General features: G+C 57.0%; 1 protein-coding gene across 4 annotated transcripts in view; it reads right to left on the bottom strand.

Moving 5' to 3' along the window:
* Positions 1-2,700: 2,700 nt before the first annotated feature.
* Positions 2,701-15,847, bottom strand: part of GNB1 (G protein subunit beta 1) — a 65,086-nt gene continuing 51,939 nt past the window's right edge. For 3 of the 4 annotated variants that reach the window (XM_074377691.1, XM_074377693.1, XM_045518605.2), the window contains 6 exons: positions 15,651-15,813; positions 6,900-6,966; positions 5,276-5,477; positions 4,276-4,492; positions 3,193-3,311; positions 2,701-2,994 (listed from right to left, as the gene is read on the bottom strand). In XM_074377691.1, coding sequence (XP_074233792.1) covers positions 3,205-3,311; positions 4,276-4,492; positions 5,276-5,477; positions 6,900-6,966; positions 15,651-15,813 — 756 coding nt within the window. In that variant the 3' untranslated portion in view covers positions 2,701-2,994; positions 3,193-3,204. The remainder of the gene's footprint in view (positions 2,995-3,192; positions 3,312-4,275; positions 4,493-5,275; positions 5,478-6,899; positions 6,967-15,650; positions 15,814-15,847) is intronic. The other variant, XM_074377694.1, reaches the window with a different exon arrangement.

Here is a 15,847-nt window from a genome sequence, read left to right as displayed (position 1 = left end):
GTGCCCACCAGAGCTGGCTGGTACCTTGGACACGAGCGGGGGAGGCTGCGGGGGAGGCTGGAGGAAGGAAGGGACAAGGGCTGGTACCTGGAGGGGAGGTGGGGCGAGAGGCAAGACGTCTCCTCCCAGGGGCATCCAGGCTTGTGCCTGGTTTGAAGTCCGAGGTTCACACAGGGCAGCATGGTGCGGGAGACCTTTCGCTCAACACCTCTGCTGGCCGTTCCCAGTGCTCCTGTGGACGCCTACATTCAGTGATCATTTTGCTGAGAAAGTTGACAGTGGTCTTGAGGCCAGCAGACGGGCTTTGTTAGCTCCCCTGGCCCTGGGTGGGGGAGCAGGAGACAGACTGGGTGCCAGGCCTGGGCACTGAAGGAAGCCTGGCTGAGGCCTGTGCCCACCCCCAGGGTGAGCCAACGGCAGGTGTGCCCCCCGCCCCCCAGGACTCGGGCTGCCAGCCCAGGGAGCACCTTCAACTCCCTCTAGCATTTAGCACGACTGCTGGCAGGGTTAAAATTTGCAAAAAACAGATTTACTTCAGAGAGAAGTGGGGGAGGTGGAAGCCAGGCAAACGCACCGTTCAGGCTGTCAGTCACTGGGAGATGCGCTGAGCCCTGGCAGAAACACCCGGGCGCCCCTGCTGAGGTGCTCGTCCTGCTCACCCAACCAGGAAGCAGAGCGCGGGGGCCCCCGCGGCTTTTCCTGGTGACTGGAGACGAGGGTCAGCAGAGTGCTTCCCTTGCTTATGGAGAAGCGCCAGCGTCTGTCTCACCCATGAAAATCACCAAGTGATCTTTCATAACCTTACAGGACATCTAAGACTAAGAAAATTGCGTCCTTCAGCGAGAAGGCAGGGCTGGGGGCCGGGGAGGAGGCTGAGCGAGTCCCCAACAGGCACTCAAGTCTGTCTCGTGTGTGGCTGATGATCATTTTTTCTGACGATATGTTCTTTTCATTCAGACTCCGGTGAAACACATTTGATCAGAAGGAAAGGTGTCTCTAGATTAACGTCCTCAGTATCTTGGGGAGGGAGGAAGGAAGGGCAGGCCAACTGTGGGGACACAGGCTCAGAGGAGGGGACAGAGAGAGAACAGCCCCTCGGGAGCCCATGGGCAGAGATGAGAAGACATCACCCTGGTGGTGACAGGTGGCCAGGGCTGCCAGGACCCTGCTGCTCTGCAGGTGCATGTGAGGACCTGCCGCCCCGTCCTTGGATTCTCCGTGGTGGGGACAGGTGTGTGGGCAGCTGGGGTGGGCGAGGGCACTGCCCACGCGATCAGGTCACTGGACCTCCCCGGCAGGGCGGCTGCTTCGTACACCAAACGGCCCCACAAACGAGCAGCCACACCAGAGCCCTCATGTCAAACTGCTTTATTACACCTTAAATAACAGCACAGTTGAGCACAGGGTCTATCTTGCGTCCAGCTTCCTTGCAGTACACTGGCTTGAGAATTAAATACAAAAGGTGGAGAGACAGGGTGCAGAGAGCTCTACAGAGGCGCCAACGGGGAGGGGCTTGCCCAGCTCCGCAGGCCCAGGCCGAGCGCGGCCTCGGCACCGGGTGCCGCACACACAGGCTGGGGGAGCCGCCGCTGCTGCTACGGAGCGCGGGCGCGGGAGGAGGCGGCCGCCGGGCCGATGCTGCCGCTCACGCCGGGCCGCGTGCCTGGGGCCTGCTGTTAGAGATGCCGGGCTCGGGGCGGAAGGCCGGTCCCGCGGGAGAGCTGGCGTGCGGCGGTCACGGGGAGGGAGGCCAGGGTCTCCAGTCCCTGCCCGTCCCCCCCACCCGACAGCGGCCGTTTGGAATGGGACTTGTTTTTGAAGAATTAAAGAAAACGGTGACTCATCCCGCAACTCAAGCGTGTGGAGCCGCGACTGCACGGCTTCCGAGGCGCTGTGCGGGAGCAGCAGCAGTGGACGGACCTCGACGGCTATGACTTTAAAGAGGTTATTTCTTAAAAGAAAAAGAACATCTAAGGACTGAGTCCTGTGTGCACTTTTGAGCATTTCTACAGCATGCGATTCTAAGAGTAAACCCACCCAATATGGCAAACGATCAAATTTTTTAAAATTTAACTTAGAAAGTTTGAGATTATTTGCAAAACATTGATTTGTACGCTGTTTCATACACAAGTAACTGACTGACTATCCAAGCACAGGACGGGCTCTCTGGGAAATGGAGGCTCCTGACGGGGAGCGGGGGGCATGGGATAGTGTTGCGCTGTTGTTATAAATTTCCCTCTGACTTCACAAGGAGACCCAAAGTGAGATTAAAAACTGGACCGAGAAGGTAGACAGGGCAGGTCGGGGAAGAAAACAGGGCCTGACTGGTGTTCACTGTCCACCACGTGTTCGAGACCGTCCACAGCGTCATCCTTCTGGGCCAGGTGTGTGCGCAACAATTACGTGACACCAGACGAAAAATTAAAAAACTGGGGACTAGATTTACATTGTTAACAATGTCAGAGAGGCTGCATGAGACGCTCTGTCTCCGGTTAACTACTGAACATAAAGGAATATACTTTAAGAAGGAAATATGAATGTTTGCAAAATCCTGTTACAAACACAATCTGAACTTGAGACTCAGTTACAAGGTGACGCCCGCAGCTGGTTTCGCACGAACGGCACAAACCAGGATCGCAGATCTAGACTTCAGTCCACTAGGAAGAGGGGCGTCTGTCTCACAATTACACTCACGTTACCTTCTGATTAACATTTTTATTATAGTATTTCCTTTTAAATTCATTCAAGACAAAAAAGAAAAGAAAACAGAGACAGTGGTCCCGGCGGGAATGCACGACTTGTTTAGTTTACAGCACAGACTCTTCTCTTAATGGGAATTGTGCTCTTGGTTTCAGCAATAAGTGAAGGGGAGAGATCTTGCCCTTTTGAAGTTCTGGGGGCGGTGCAGGGCGTCCACGTTAGTAGGGGTTGAAACGCCATCACGGACGCTCCAGGTTGGAATGCTCTTCCAGTCACCGCGGCGTCCTCCTGCTGCTTTAAACAGAAAGACAAGAGAGGCTAGTCAGCGTCACTGCTCCTCCCGAGCTCCTTCCATCCGCAGTGGGGCCGCACTCAGGGCGACGGGAACGCTGACCTTCCCACCGCTCCACATGACGACTCGTCAATCAGTCGAGAGACCCTGTGCCCCAGTTTCCTGCATGTCACGAGGGCTGCACACAGGGCGGTTGTTACCTGGCAGGGGCGTCAGTTCCAGATCTTGAGGAAGCTGTCCCAGGACCCCGTTGCCACGGCCATCCCGTCATCGGTCACTCCCAGGCAGCTGACGCGGTTGTCATGTCCCGCCAAGACTCCTGGGGGCCAACGACAGCACTGTCACCTGGCTGAGCGACCGACCACCCAGTGGCCAGGAAAGGTCACCGGGAAGGAGAGGAGGTCTGCTCAGGGGGACGTCAAAGGGAAGCACACCGCGGCCACGGCTGAGGGAGCACAGGCCAGAGTGGAAGAGGGCCTGCCGAGGACGTGGTCCGGGGCCTGTCATCGAGACAGCCTGATGACAAGGAGCAGGCGCAGCGGGAAGGCACGCTCGCGCACCCGCCTGGAGCCTCCAGCACCCACTCCCAAGCACTCCCGGCGGGAGAAAGCTTAACTAAAAGCTGCGACAGAGACCACAACAAAGACACCCCAGCCAGCCCCGATCCAGGTCAGCGCAACGTGGGAGTAAGTCTGCTCCGCACTTGTCTGAGGTGCCCATGCATAGAAGGCTGCTGATGGACACCGAGTGAGGGCCTTTGGGGTGTCACACGGTGACCCCACCCTGGGACGGGGCCTCCTGCTGACACTCAGCGGTCAGGAAAGCTCAGCCAGAACATTCCACGTCTTCTCAGAGCAACATGCGGGCTGGTTTCAGGGAAGCCTAGGGAAGCTCGTCCACCTCCGCACTCATTAGCGTCACAGATGAGGACCGGGACCAGCTCAGCTGGACGGAACGGCGTCCTCTGCTCCTGGCCTCGCCGACCCTGTGGCCCTGAGCCGTGGCATGAGCCTGGCCTGTCAGGGCAGAGGCAGCGGGAGCTGGGGGTGTGATGGGCTGGGAGAGGGCAAGATGGGCTCAGCCCAGAGCAGAGGGAGGCCAGCCTAGAGGCATCGATTGCTCACATGTGTCAGTGCTGGACAGCCTCACCTCCCGCATGACTGGGTTCTAATGCCCTTGGGACCACGCACCTCACGCCTGCCTCTCACATGCGAGCTTCAGACTGCTTCCTGGGCCAAACCTGCCAGAGCTTGTGCCCCAACATGGACACGGCGGCCACTCACCTGCCCGGTCGGCCTTGAGCGCGTCCCAGACGTTGCAGTTGAAGTCGTCGTACCCGGCGAGCAGGAGGCGGCCGCTCTTGGAGAAGGAAACGGACGTGATCCCGCAGATGATGTTGTCGTGCGAGTAGGTCATGAGCTCCTGGTCCGCGCGCAGATCGAACAGCCTACAGGTGGCGTCATCCGAGCCAGTGGCAAAGGCGTTGCCATTCGGGAAGAACTGGGGAGACAGCGCAAGTTGAGACAGTGCAGGTGCAGGGAGAAGTCCTGTGAGCACGGCTCCTGCTGGCCCAGGAGACAAGGAAGGAGGACTGGCCGGGCTCGGCAGGACTGAGGCTCAGCGCAGGTGGAGAGGTATCAGAGACCAGAGGTGAGCGCCCTGTGCCAGGGCAAGCGCCGGAGGGCCTGTCATCCCTCCATCCTAGTCCTCTTCCCAAAGGACAGGGCGGCCGTCACTGCGGGGCTGTGCTTCCCTGCAGGCCACTCACTGGCAGTCAGGCCAACCTTGTAGAGGAAGCCTGACCAACCAGACGTGCCCTCTGCGTCCCCTCACAAGGCCAGGCCCCTTGAGTCAGGGTGACACAGAGAAGGGAAGGCTCCTTCAACCGGCTGTGCCCCAACCGTGAAGGGTGGGGGACACAGGCCTGGCTCAAGGGTCAGCGCCCTCTGCAGAGGCTGTGCTGGGTGAGTTACTGCTCTGTCCGCCCCCAGCCCAAGGGAAGGACCCGAGGGAAGAACAAGACACCCATCACTGGTGCGACCTGCGCCAGCACAGCAGAGGCACCACGAGTGTTGGTAAGCTGCAGTCAGAACGGAAACGGCTGGCTTCTCAAGGACACAGCACCTCACACCTGTTGCCTGAAGGGAGTTCTGTAAATTACAGGGTATTTGCATAGAGAAGAGAGGACATCTCATTCTGAAGAACATCCTGCGGCTCACAGACGTCACCTAACTTGCTGACAGGGTGAAGGGCCCCCGGCCCCAGGCCCAGACCCCAACTCACACAGATGGCGTTGATGTCGGACTCGTGGCCGGTGAAGGTCTGCCGGCACATCCCTTCTCGCACGTCCCAGAGTTTGGCTGAAGCGTCGCAAGCACCAGAGACAAAGAGTCTGCTGTCCGGAGCGAGAGAAAGGCTCATAACGTCCCCAGTGTGTCCAGTAAACGTGGTCGTCTGCTGGCCGGTCTCGATGTCCCACAGAGCGCTGGAGCAGGAGCAACCAGAGTCATCACGGGACAGACCGCCCTCAAACCACCCGGCCCTGTAAACCTCTGCCCTGCACCCAGGACCAGTCTAGGCTCTGTGACGTGGCTGAGAGCTGTGCAGAGCAAAGTACAGGTGAGGACACGCCCACAGGCCTCACAGTTAACTCTGTCTCCGTCCACTCCAACGCCAGCAAGAGGGGAGCCCGGGTCCGTTTCAAGCAGGGACACTGGGGGGCTGTGCCTCTGTGACCTGTGCGGGTCATGGAGGGCAGCGGGAGGCCCCTGGCTCATGCAGACAGAAGATGCATTCTGTCTGCTGCGGCCAGCTCTGTGACACAGGGGACGACAGGGACAGTGCCAACAACAGTAGCTCAGAGCAAGGCCGAGGTCCCACGGCCCCTCCTTGGACAGGCAGACAGGAGGGCAGCTAGCGCCCGAGGAGGAGAGCTGAGCCCAGCGCCCCATGGCCATCAGCCCCTGCGGTTACTTGGGGGAGTTGAAGGTGGGACGCCTGAGCCCTGAGCACAGCGGGTGCTGTGTCTGTGAAACTGCTGGCTGCATTTCAGCCTGGCAACCCAAATCCCAGCGGGCAGGGCCTCATTAGGGCCTGCGGACTACAGAAAGCCAGACAGTTCCAGAGTCTGAAAAACATCATTCATAAATGAACACACTTTAAAAAATATGTTCTATCAAAGAAACTCTTCCCAAATTGACAGTCTAGATAGACTAAGTCTTTTGTGAATCTATGCACATGTACAAAAAGGACCACTCATAAAACGGCAACTTGGATAAAGGAGACAGGACCTGGCCCAGGGCAGCCCCGCCCCCCATGTGATGGGGCATCTGAGCCACCACATCATGCCTTAGAAGACCAGGAAACCCGCAGGGACAGTTTAAGTCTAAAATGACTCAACCACCTGACCATTTAAATGACATGCGTTGGTGCCATAAGTGAAAACTCAAAGAGTTTCAGTGATCTTCTCTCTATAAGAAAAGTGAAACTCTAAAAATTAAGTAGTTTGATGTAATTCATGTGAAATTGTGACACCTGCTATTTCTAAGCTGTCACAGCGTCCGCAGTGAGACATGCTCTCCTAAGGGGGGGACCAGGGCACACCCACTCCCCCAAAGGGCTATTAAATGCCACCTGAACAGGCGGGATGTGCAGTGAAAAAGAAAAGCTGGCAGGTCATGCACAGCGGTAGTCTCAGTGTCTATAAACCAGTTCTACCTTGTTCAAAATTGAACTCTGAGCTTTAAACTCGCTAAGAGCATAATGAAGGCACCCATCACCCACTGCCACCCATGTTTCAAGCCTAGTGGCCATTTTAACTGAATTAAGGTGGAGAGTCTGATTTCCAGGTGTCATGCACTCTGGGGCGAGGCGAGCAGCGTGAGAGAGGGCGGCGCCTGGCACTCACCAGGTGGTGTCTCCAGAGCTGGTGACGATCTGATTGTCGTCCAGGAAACGGCAGCAGGACAGGTAACCTGGAAAACAGACCCAGATGACGGCTCCAGCCAGCAAGCCCCGCTCTGGGGTCTCACCAATGGAAAACATGGTGGGAGAGTGACTGAGCTCATGAGTCCTGTGGCCAGGTAAAGAGCAAAGCAGCTGTCAACCGCACCACGGGGCGAGAACCGGGGCCCAGACTCCAGACACAGAGGCCCTCGCAGCATGGCGCCCGTGGCACAGGGAGGGCAGCAAGTTCGGGGAGCGCACACCCTCCTCTGCCCGGCCCCCCAGCACGCCGGGCAGCACTCTGGACCCAGACACATCCGTAAGCAAAAGGGGTGAGCACAGAGAGCAGGCACGTACTGTCCGGGAGGAGGAGGGCAGGGCGGCCCACGGAGGTCTCCCGAGCCTCCCAGGGGCTTGGCCAGAATGGAGGGCGGTCCACGGGCGGTTGTAATGGCAAAAACATCAGTGTGGAAGCAGTTGTGTGGCCACAGCGCATGGGACAGGAGCCCAGCCCCGACTGGCCTTTGGAATGGGGGGGGGAAGGCCAACAGCTCCACAGCACCTGCCCAGGAGCTCCACTTAGCCAGCCCTGCTCACCATGACCCCTGCTGCCCCCGGCTCAGTGACCCTGGGAGTGGCAGGTGCAGGGCAAGCACACCTGGCCCCGGAAGGCCTGGGGCTGCCCGGAACGGTGGGGAGTGGCCCTGACTTGGGCTGGCCGGGCTCCTGCCACGCGTGCCCGTTTCCTGAAGCCTCTCTTCCCAGCCCACGCCAGAGCCACGTGTGATGCTGTGCAAACAAAGAGGAAACCCACTGAAGGGTGTTGATGGGGAAAGGGTAAGCATACAGAGAAAGTAAAACATTTATCTAACAAGTATTACTATACTGCCTCCCATAAAAAACACATCTAGAGATGACAATCTTCAGAACATCAACTGTGTGCCCAGAAAAGGACATGAGGTCAAGTGCTTCCTGGAGGTCATGCCCCGGCCACAGGACCCTGGGCACCATGTGGCCAATGCCCAGCAGAAGAGGAGTGGCCGGGGCCACAGGGTCGTGGACGACAAGCCCCCACTCCGCATGTGCGCACCTCGAGGGGCTCCCCCTAGGGTCCTGAGCTCCCTGCCTGCTGAGTCCCAGCCTGAGGGCCTGACCAACCACAAAACTCACTTCCTGGCACTCTCTCCCCTGTCAGTTTCACCATCCCCTCCAGGAACCAGCCCTGGGCACCCGACCCCATCTGGTGGGTGCCCATCGGACAGGCCCAGGGACTCTCACACCCGCCATCCTAGTGCCAGCCCGTCTGACCTGGGAGCACAGCAAAGACAGGAAGGAGGCTCCCGGAGACCCCAGCCCACAGGCACCTCACAGGACCAACCAGGGCACTCCAGGGTCAACTGCACAAAGAAACATGGCCTCAAAGACGCCCTCTGTGCAGGTGGTGGTCCAGCCACGTGGGCCCCAGGGACCAGAGAGCCAGCACCTGGTGGTGCTGGAGGCTCTTTCGGCCCCGGGTGACCAGCGCCTGTCAGCTGACCACCTGGAAGCGGGGAGGCTACAGGAGACGACTGCATTTACAAAGCCACAGATGGTCCTGGGATTATAACGCCGTTAGGACCCAATGATCCACGACCACGAAGAGGAGGAGCGGGGCGGAGGCGTCACAGGGCTCCTGGGGGACTGGACGGCATAGGCGGTTCGGCTTCTAATTCCTGACTCTTCCGTGACTCTGAGCTCTGAAACACGCACAGCCGGCCTGAGCAGCGCAGGGGATTAGGAGCGCTGGCCTCCAAGAGGTTGAAAATCCCCGAGTGACTCAGCTGGCCCTCGGTAATCTTAGCACCTCCGTGTCCTCGGGTTCAGCCAACCGTGGATCGAGCAGTGCTGTATTTAGGGAGAAACGTCCACGTGGAAGTGCACCGATGCAGTTCAGACCCATGCTGCTCAAGGGTCAGCTTTATGTAAGCATTACTTTCAATTAAACAGAGCCAGGGCTGCTAGCTCATAATCTTACAACTCATTTTTTGGGTCCTTTTGCATTTTGTAAGTTGAGGATAAAAGACAATAACCAGTTAGAGATTATAATTCTTACAAAAACTTTTTTCCTCCCAGAAAGAAAATGTGGAAACCAACTTTCACATTAGGTTAACAGCCAAGTACTGGGTGTCAGCGCTGAGCAGCCTGAGACGGGAGCCCTCGGACACGAACGCCGAGCTGTCCAGCCCGGTGGGCACGGCCGCCAGGCCCGAATGCCACATGTCCCGGGAGGCCGGCAGCGCTCCGTGCGCACGGATGCCAGCAAGGGGCACCCAGCCTCCAGGGCCCTTCTGCCTGGGAGGCAGAAGACGGCTTCAGAATGGGCCCTGAAGTCAGAACCACCTGGGCTCTGTGCTCAATGCAGACACTAACCAGCAGTGAGAGTTCCTGCAGGCTCTCCCCCGAGACCCAGTCTCCCCAGATTAACTGGGGATGGTTCCAGAGAAGGGGCAGAGCTGCCTGTGCATCTATGCTCCCAGTACAGGGTGGCGGGCCACTGCCTCTGTCATCATGGAAGAATGAGCAAACTCCCTGAAGGGACTCTGTGCATGTGTGACCTTGGCTGAAGACCACCGCCCCCCAGGGGCAGGGCTCTGTGCTACAGGGTGGCCGGCCTGGCGGGCTGCTGCCTTTCAAAAGTCTCCAGAGGGGCAGGAAAGAGACCGTGACAGAAGTGGGCACCAAGTGTGGAGGTGCCAGGCCTCACAGAGACCATGGTTAGCAGTGGCAAGGTGGGCTGGGGACAGCCTGGCACAGGGACGACGCTACAATGTCCAGAGGAAGGAGGAGGCCTGAGGGGAGGCAGGGCGCAGGCTCTCAGGGCAAGGACCCCAGTCGGGGCGGGGGGCACTATCAGGAGGTGTCTTGTCCTGAGGATGGAGTGTGTCATCAGGGTGGGACCCTGGTCCCTAGAGGCAGGCACACTTACCTCCTGACTGGGAGCGGCTGTTGACCCAAGAGGGCTGAAATCAAACAGCTCCACTAAAGCAACTCACCCCCAGACAGTGGTGAGGGCCTGGGAGCTCACTCACCTACAAGAACACTACTTACTGCCACAGTGTTTGTACTAACGACCAACTGGGAACGGCCTAAACGGCCAACTACAGAGACAAGTCAGCACGCCGTACAACGGAAGTCTCCTCAGCTCTCAGAAAGACCTTGTAGCTCCAGGTGGGATCACAGGTTAAAGACACAGAAGAAGATAACTGAGAGTTATTTCCCCAAATTCCTCCAGGGAAAGGCACCGGTATTTCAGCCCAGGCACCGTGGAGGGCAGCGGGGCGCCGGGCTGTCCACGAGGCTGCGGTGGCCGCCACTCCCAGGGAGCAAAGTCTGTCCTGCTCTGGGAAGGAAGGAGTTTTCGGCCTACAACTGGAGGAAGAGCTGCCCGCCCCATGCAGAGGTGCACACAGGGGAGGCAGGACACGTTCTCTGAGAAGTTAGGTGAAAAGAGAACGCGGCACCCCGAGGGTCTCAAAGTGAGGAAAACAAGCAACAACTTTATCAGGAGAAAGGAGCCTTACAACACCCCAGAGACAAACATATAAAATGCTGATGTCAAAAGATGAAATCAGATGCAAACAGAAGAGGGCCGGGAGTTTAGTCCATTCACAAGGCTGCGTGGCCTCGTCCTCTCGGCCTCGGAGGTCGGCAGAGCTCACCGCCACCTCAGGATGGTCTGAGGTCTGGACCCAGGTTGGGGTGGATGTGGTCAAAGGGAGGCCAGCCAGGATGCACGGCAACCCTGGAAAAGGGTTCTGTCTGTTCCGGGGCTGCTTTGCCTGCGAGGTGGAGAGGAGGCTCAGGAGCCGGCGGCAGGGAAGCCGAGGGGCGGGCAGGCGGGCACTCTGTGCGGAGGGCGGCAGGCCCCCAGCCCCGGGCAGTCCGGGAGATTAGTGAGCAGTGGGATCTGAAGTTCCCAGACTGTGACCACAAAACACCTAGAACGGATGTCATGTTAGACTAACTGCCAAAGAACAGGGCACCAGAGAGCGGCCCAGCTGTACCTCCGGGGGCAGATGGAAGGGACCACTCTCCTGTGCTCGAGTCCGCTGGTGCCTGTCGGAGGAGAGCAGCTCGCAGGCAGTGGGTCCGGCCCACGGGGATTTCATAGGGCTTTCATGTTCAGCCCAGCAGCAGGAACACCTGTCCCAGGAAACACGGCTCCAGCCCCCACAGCGGGTTCCTGAGCAGCGAGGCCACGCGGCCCCTGGGAGGCCCCCAGCTCAACCCTCGGCCACGGCGGCCCCAGAAGGGTAAGCGTGTCTGCACTGCGATGGGAGGGCTGGGAAAGGAGACCTTTAAGAACAAGTGTCCAGCTTTTCTTCACAACTTGCAGAGATCTGCTCTGGGAACAGTCTGCGAGACCGGGCCTGACACTCTCGTCAGAAACGAACACTAGGAAATTACTAATTCCTCAAATGTATACTCTAGTGCCTTAGTGACTATGCTTTCACCAAACCAGCACCCGGACAGCCCCGTTCTCTAAGTAGAACAGTCGCAACAACAACAAAGGCCCCGCGCGGTCTCCGTGGACTCACCCGACTCACCGTCCGGGGCGTCCTTCACTCTGTGAGACACACTTAAAGGCAAGACACCAACAAGACAGAAGGCCGTCTCGTGTCTTCTCTCTCAAGTATTTCCACAGCCTGGGGGCCGACTCTAGAGAAAGAAGCTTCTGTTTGTTCCACACGCGCCCTTCCACTTGAACAGAAAACGGACTGCCGGGGTCTCAGGCCCGAGGCTGACCGCAGGGACCGGTCCCCTCCCACCGACAGACACGGCTGCGCTCAGCTCGCGGAGCCTGCCGAGGAGAGCCAAGACGGGGTCCTGTGCAACTCAAGTTTCCAAGATTCTGCAGGAAAAAATCCCAACCATGACTTGACAAAGAGTTCTCGCCTCAAGGCTCAGGCCCAAGGAAGACGCCTGAGGGATGACGCTGCAGTGGTCAGACAGACGCTTGGAAGGTCTGAGACAAGGCAAAGGCGGCACGCCGCCCGCCACGCGGACCCCGCCTGGGCCGAGCTGAGCTGCCGTAAGCTCGTCGGATGTTAACCTGTGCTGACTCGAAGCTAAAAATTAAGTATCATGTCTGAAGAAAGTTACAAAGAGACCAAATGTTTAAAAAAAAACGACACTCAACTCCCAAGAAGAAAAATCTCACACTATATGAAGAAAACAAAATTCCTAGAACATTCCCTCTGACACTAGTTTTATTATTATTTTTGTTTAAGCAAACAGTATTAAAATTAACTGAAAAGATTTTAATTGAAGACGGAAGTCCCCACCCTGAAGCTGGTCGCAGACAAGACTGACACCCAGAGAGAACACACGTCAGGCGTGCGCTCGCAGTGCTCCGGGCATGGCGTCGCGTAGAGCGTGCCGTGCCCGTCAGACAGGGTGTGCGCTCGCCAGGCAGTGGCCCATAGGAAGCAGCCGGGAGCGCCGGACGAACTGAAAGGCAAACACCTAAAAGCCCCGCAACAGGCACAAGCTGGGGAGCCCGCGCCTGGAAGGAGGGGAGGCCCTGGGGGCTACTCTCAGGGCGCGCCGCCAGGCGGGAGGCCCCACTGCGATCGCCAGCATGTGGCTGCCCCGAGCCGTCAGCGCTGGGGCCCAACCTCCCTGAATAGCCAGAGCTGGGGGTGAAGGAAGAAAGCCTGGAAAGGAGGCCTCACGGGCCCTGACAGCACGCCCCAAAGTGCCAGCATCGGTCTGAGCCACACGACCTGGCTGCTGCCTGACAGAACCAAGCATCGGCGCTGCCAGAGAACCCAGAGTTTCCGTGGCGCGACATTTACCAAGTCCAGGACGCAATTCAGAATTCTAGCTATCCTGAGAAATAGGAAAATGCCACCCGTATTCAAGAGAGAAGAGCCATCAAGACCAATCTCAAGGGATTAGCCCCTGAAACCGGCAGACAAGAAACTTAAAGGCAGCTCCTAGAGCGCCATTCACGGGTGTCAAACGCGCTCACGACAAATAGAAAGCCAGGAAACCTCAGCAGAAAAATAAGGACTTTCTTTTTTAAAGCAAACATTCTAGGATTGCAAACCAGAACACGTGACACAAATGGTTTGCTGGGAAGTCCTAACAGTACCCTGGAGGTGACAAAGTCACACGTGCTGGAGGACAGATCTGAAACGAGCAAATGTGACGAGGCGGGAGACTGAGGAAGAAAGAGCAGAACCACAGGGACCTCAGCGCTGACGTGCGCGCCACTGGAGCACAGAGAGGACGCAGAATGCAGCGCAGGTGTCCAGAATCCCCCAACTTTAGTGAGAGACAAAACTTCAGATTCAAGGTGGTAAAGCACAGTAAGGAAAATTGCTCCAAAGCGTATCAGTCATGCTACTAAGAAACAAAGAAAAATCTCTAAAGTGCTAAAAGGAAAAAAAAAAAAAAGAGAGCCCACTCAGAATTCAGTATGTCCAGCAAAACACTCTTCAAGAATGAAAAAGAGGAGAGTGTAGCTCACTGGTGGAGCGCGTGCTTAGCATGCACGAGGTCCTGGGTTTCATCCCCAGCACCTCCATTAAAAAATAAAAATAAACCCAATTACCTCCCCTGCACCAAAAAAAAAAAAAGGATTCTGAAGGACAACGGACGTGCCACATAAATGAGAAGGCAGAGAATGCACAGCGGGCAGGTCTGCACCGACTGTAAGAAACACCGAAGCAGCTCACCGGGCTGCAGGGCCCCAGAAGGCTCACGGCTCCCGTGACAGACAAGTACTAGAAACGGTAAAGATCCGACTACGCGCAAAAACACTACTCAGATTTCTTCAAGCAGCTAGGAATGTTTAAAGGAGACAAAATAACGTATCGTGGGGACTTCTAACACATGTAGATGTAACAGCGATGAAACTTCATAAAGAGTGAGGAAGGGCAGAAAACGGGCCTTTAAGGCCCAAGGTTCTTGCATTTTACACAAATGGGTACAGTATTAACTCTGAGTGGACCATGAGAAACTGCAGACGTACGTGGTTATCCCCACATAGAGCACTAAAAGACGATGCAAAGAGGGACCCAAACGCCCTCAGACAGAACTAACACAAAACGCTAACAACTCAAGTAACCAGGAAGAAGGCAGGAAAGGAGCGCACGGGGCCGCCTGCGGGGAGGAGGTAGGAGTGGCCTCCACGCCGGCTGAAGGCAGAGGCACCGCACATGGATGAAGAGCCGACTGCGCGCTGCCTGCGAGGAGCTGTTTAGAAACACTAAGCTGAACGAAGTGAGGAGCGAACACACCAAGCAGGCAAGCGCAAGCACAGGAAGGCTGGAGTGGCTATGCTGCCATCAGACAAAGCCCACTTTTCCACAGAGTGTTCTGAGGGAGAAAGGGGCATTTCAGTGTGGCAGGAGGGCCAAGTCATGAGGAAGACATGACTGTCAAAGGTGTACACGCTTCACTGACGGAGCTCAACACATACGAAGCAGAAACTCCCCATAAGTAAAAGGAGGAAAAGATAAACTCATAACCAGAGATGTCAGCATCCCTATCTCAGTAATTTATAGAAATAACAGCAAGATACAGAAGATCGGAGCAGCGTCACAAGTCCTGTGCTAACCGGACACACTGAGAAGCCGCCCGGGCAGCGCACGTCAGACTGGCCCGCGAGCAGCATGGCGGCAACCACCGTCCCACCGAAAGTAGGTCTCTGTACGCGTGGAAAAGCTGAAATGGCACAGGGCATGTTCTCTAAACATAACCTACTATTGATTTTTAATTAAATGCTGCTATCTCAGAAAACTTCAGATACTTGAATATTAAGCAATCTGCTTCCAAGTAACCCAAGAATCAAGTCGTCAAAGGGGTATCCAAAATATTCCACACTGAATGATACTACAGCTAAAGCATGCTTAGCGGGCAATTTACAGCTTTCAGTGCTTATATCTGAAAAAGAAGGAAGAAACCCCAGAGCAAGCCGAAGGCAGGAAATGACGCAGGACAGAAATCAATGAACAAGGGAGTCTGTCGCTGAAAGGACAGAGGATACACTCCTAGCGGGCCAGAAGTGAGGCAGCAGCCTGCCCAGCTGGGGTGAAGGGCGCTCCCTCGGCCACGGCGGTCTCTGCTGCACGTGAAGAAAGCGAGCCCAGTGGAGGGAACCCCGACCCGGACAGATGGCTGGAGAAGTGAACCACCAGGGCGAGCCCCACTGTTTCAGAAACAGGCCTTTTTGTAACAGCCAGTAACAACTATCACAGGTCACAGGCTGAACACGGCAGGGCGCCACCACCGGGCGCCTGCAGCTGGCTACTTCAGAACTGAGCCTGTGGAGCGCAGGCCGTGTCCTCTGCAACAGGGAGCTAAGGGCACCAAGTATGCCGAGGGACAGTGAGGGCGTACGCGGATGAGCACCCGTGTGTGCACATGGGCACACGTGTGCTTAGATCGGGAAGCCCTGTGGAAAGGCGCTCAGGACTGTCGACAGAACGAAAGACAGGAGTGACCCACGTGCTCAAGAGCCTTGAGAACGGGACGCTACATGACCCAGACCCAAAGGCTGCTGAATGGTAAACGCGGTCTCTGGTTTCATTTTCAAAGTACTCCGGGCCACGACTGTTGCCAGGCTCGGTAAACGGTCACAGAGGAGGAAGAGGCGAGCACCGGAGCAGACGACCGTGCCGGGCACGTGGCGCGCAGCACCGTGCGTCACCAGGAGAGCGAGTACCTGTGTGTCCAGCCAGCTCACGACTCACACGCACGTTCCCTTCGCGGGTCTTCAGATTGTAAATGGAGCAGATGTTGTCCAGGCCACCGCAGGCCACGTAGTTCCCGGAAGGTGCATATGCACACGTCATGACCCAGGAGGAGCGCAGAGGGATGGCGTGGACCTGAGTGACAGAACATGCGTGAGCAGCTCGCTCA

The sequence above is a fragment of the Camelus bactrianus genome, chromosome 13 (genome assembly GCF_048773025.1).
Source record: "Camelus bactrianus isolate YW-2024 breed Bactrian camel chromosome 13, ASM4877302v1, whole genome shotgun sequence".
Taxonomy (NCBI): Eukaryota; Metazoa; Chordata; class Mammalia; order Artiodactyla; family Camelidae; genus Camelus; species Camelus bactrianus.
This window is presented reverse-complemented; position numbering and strand designations above follow the sequence as displayed.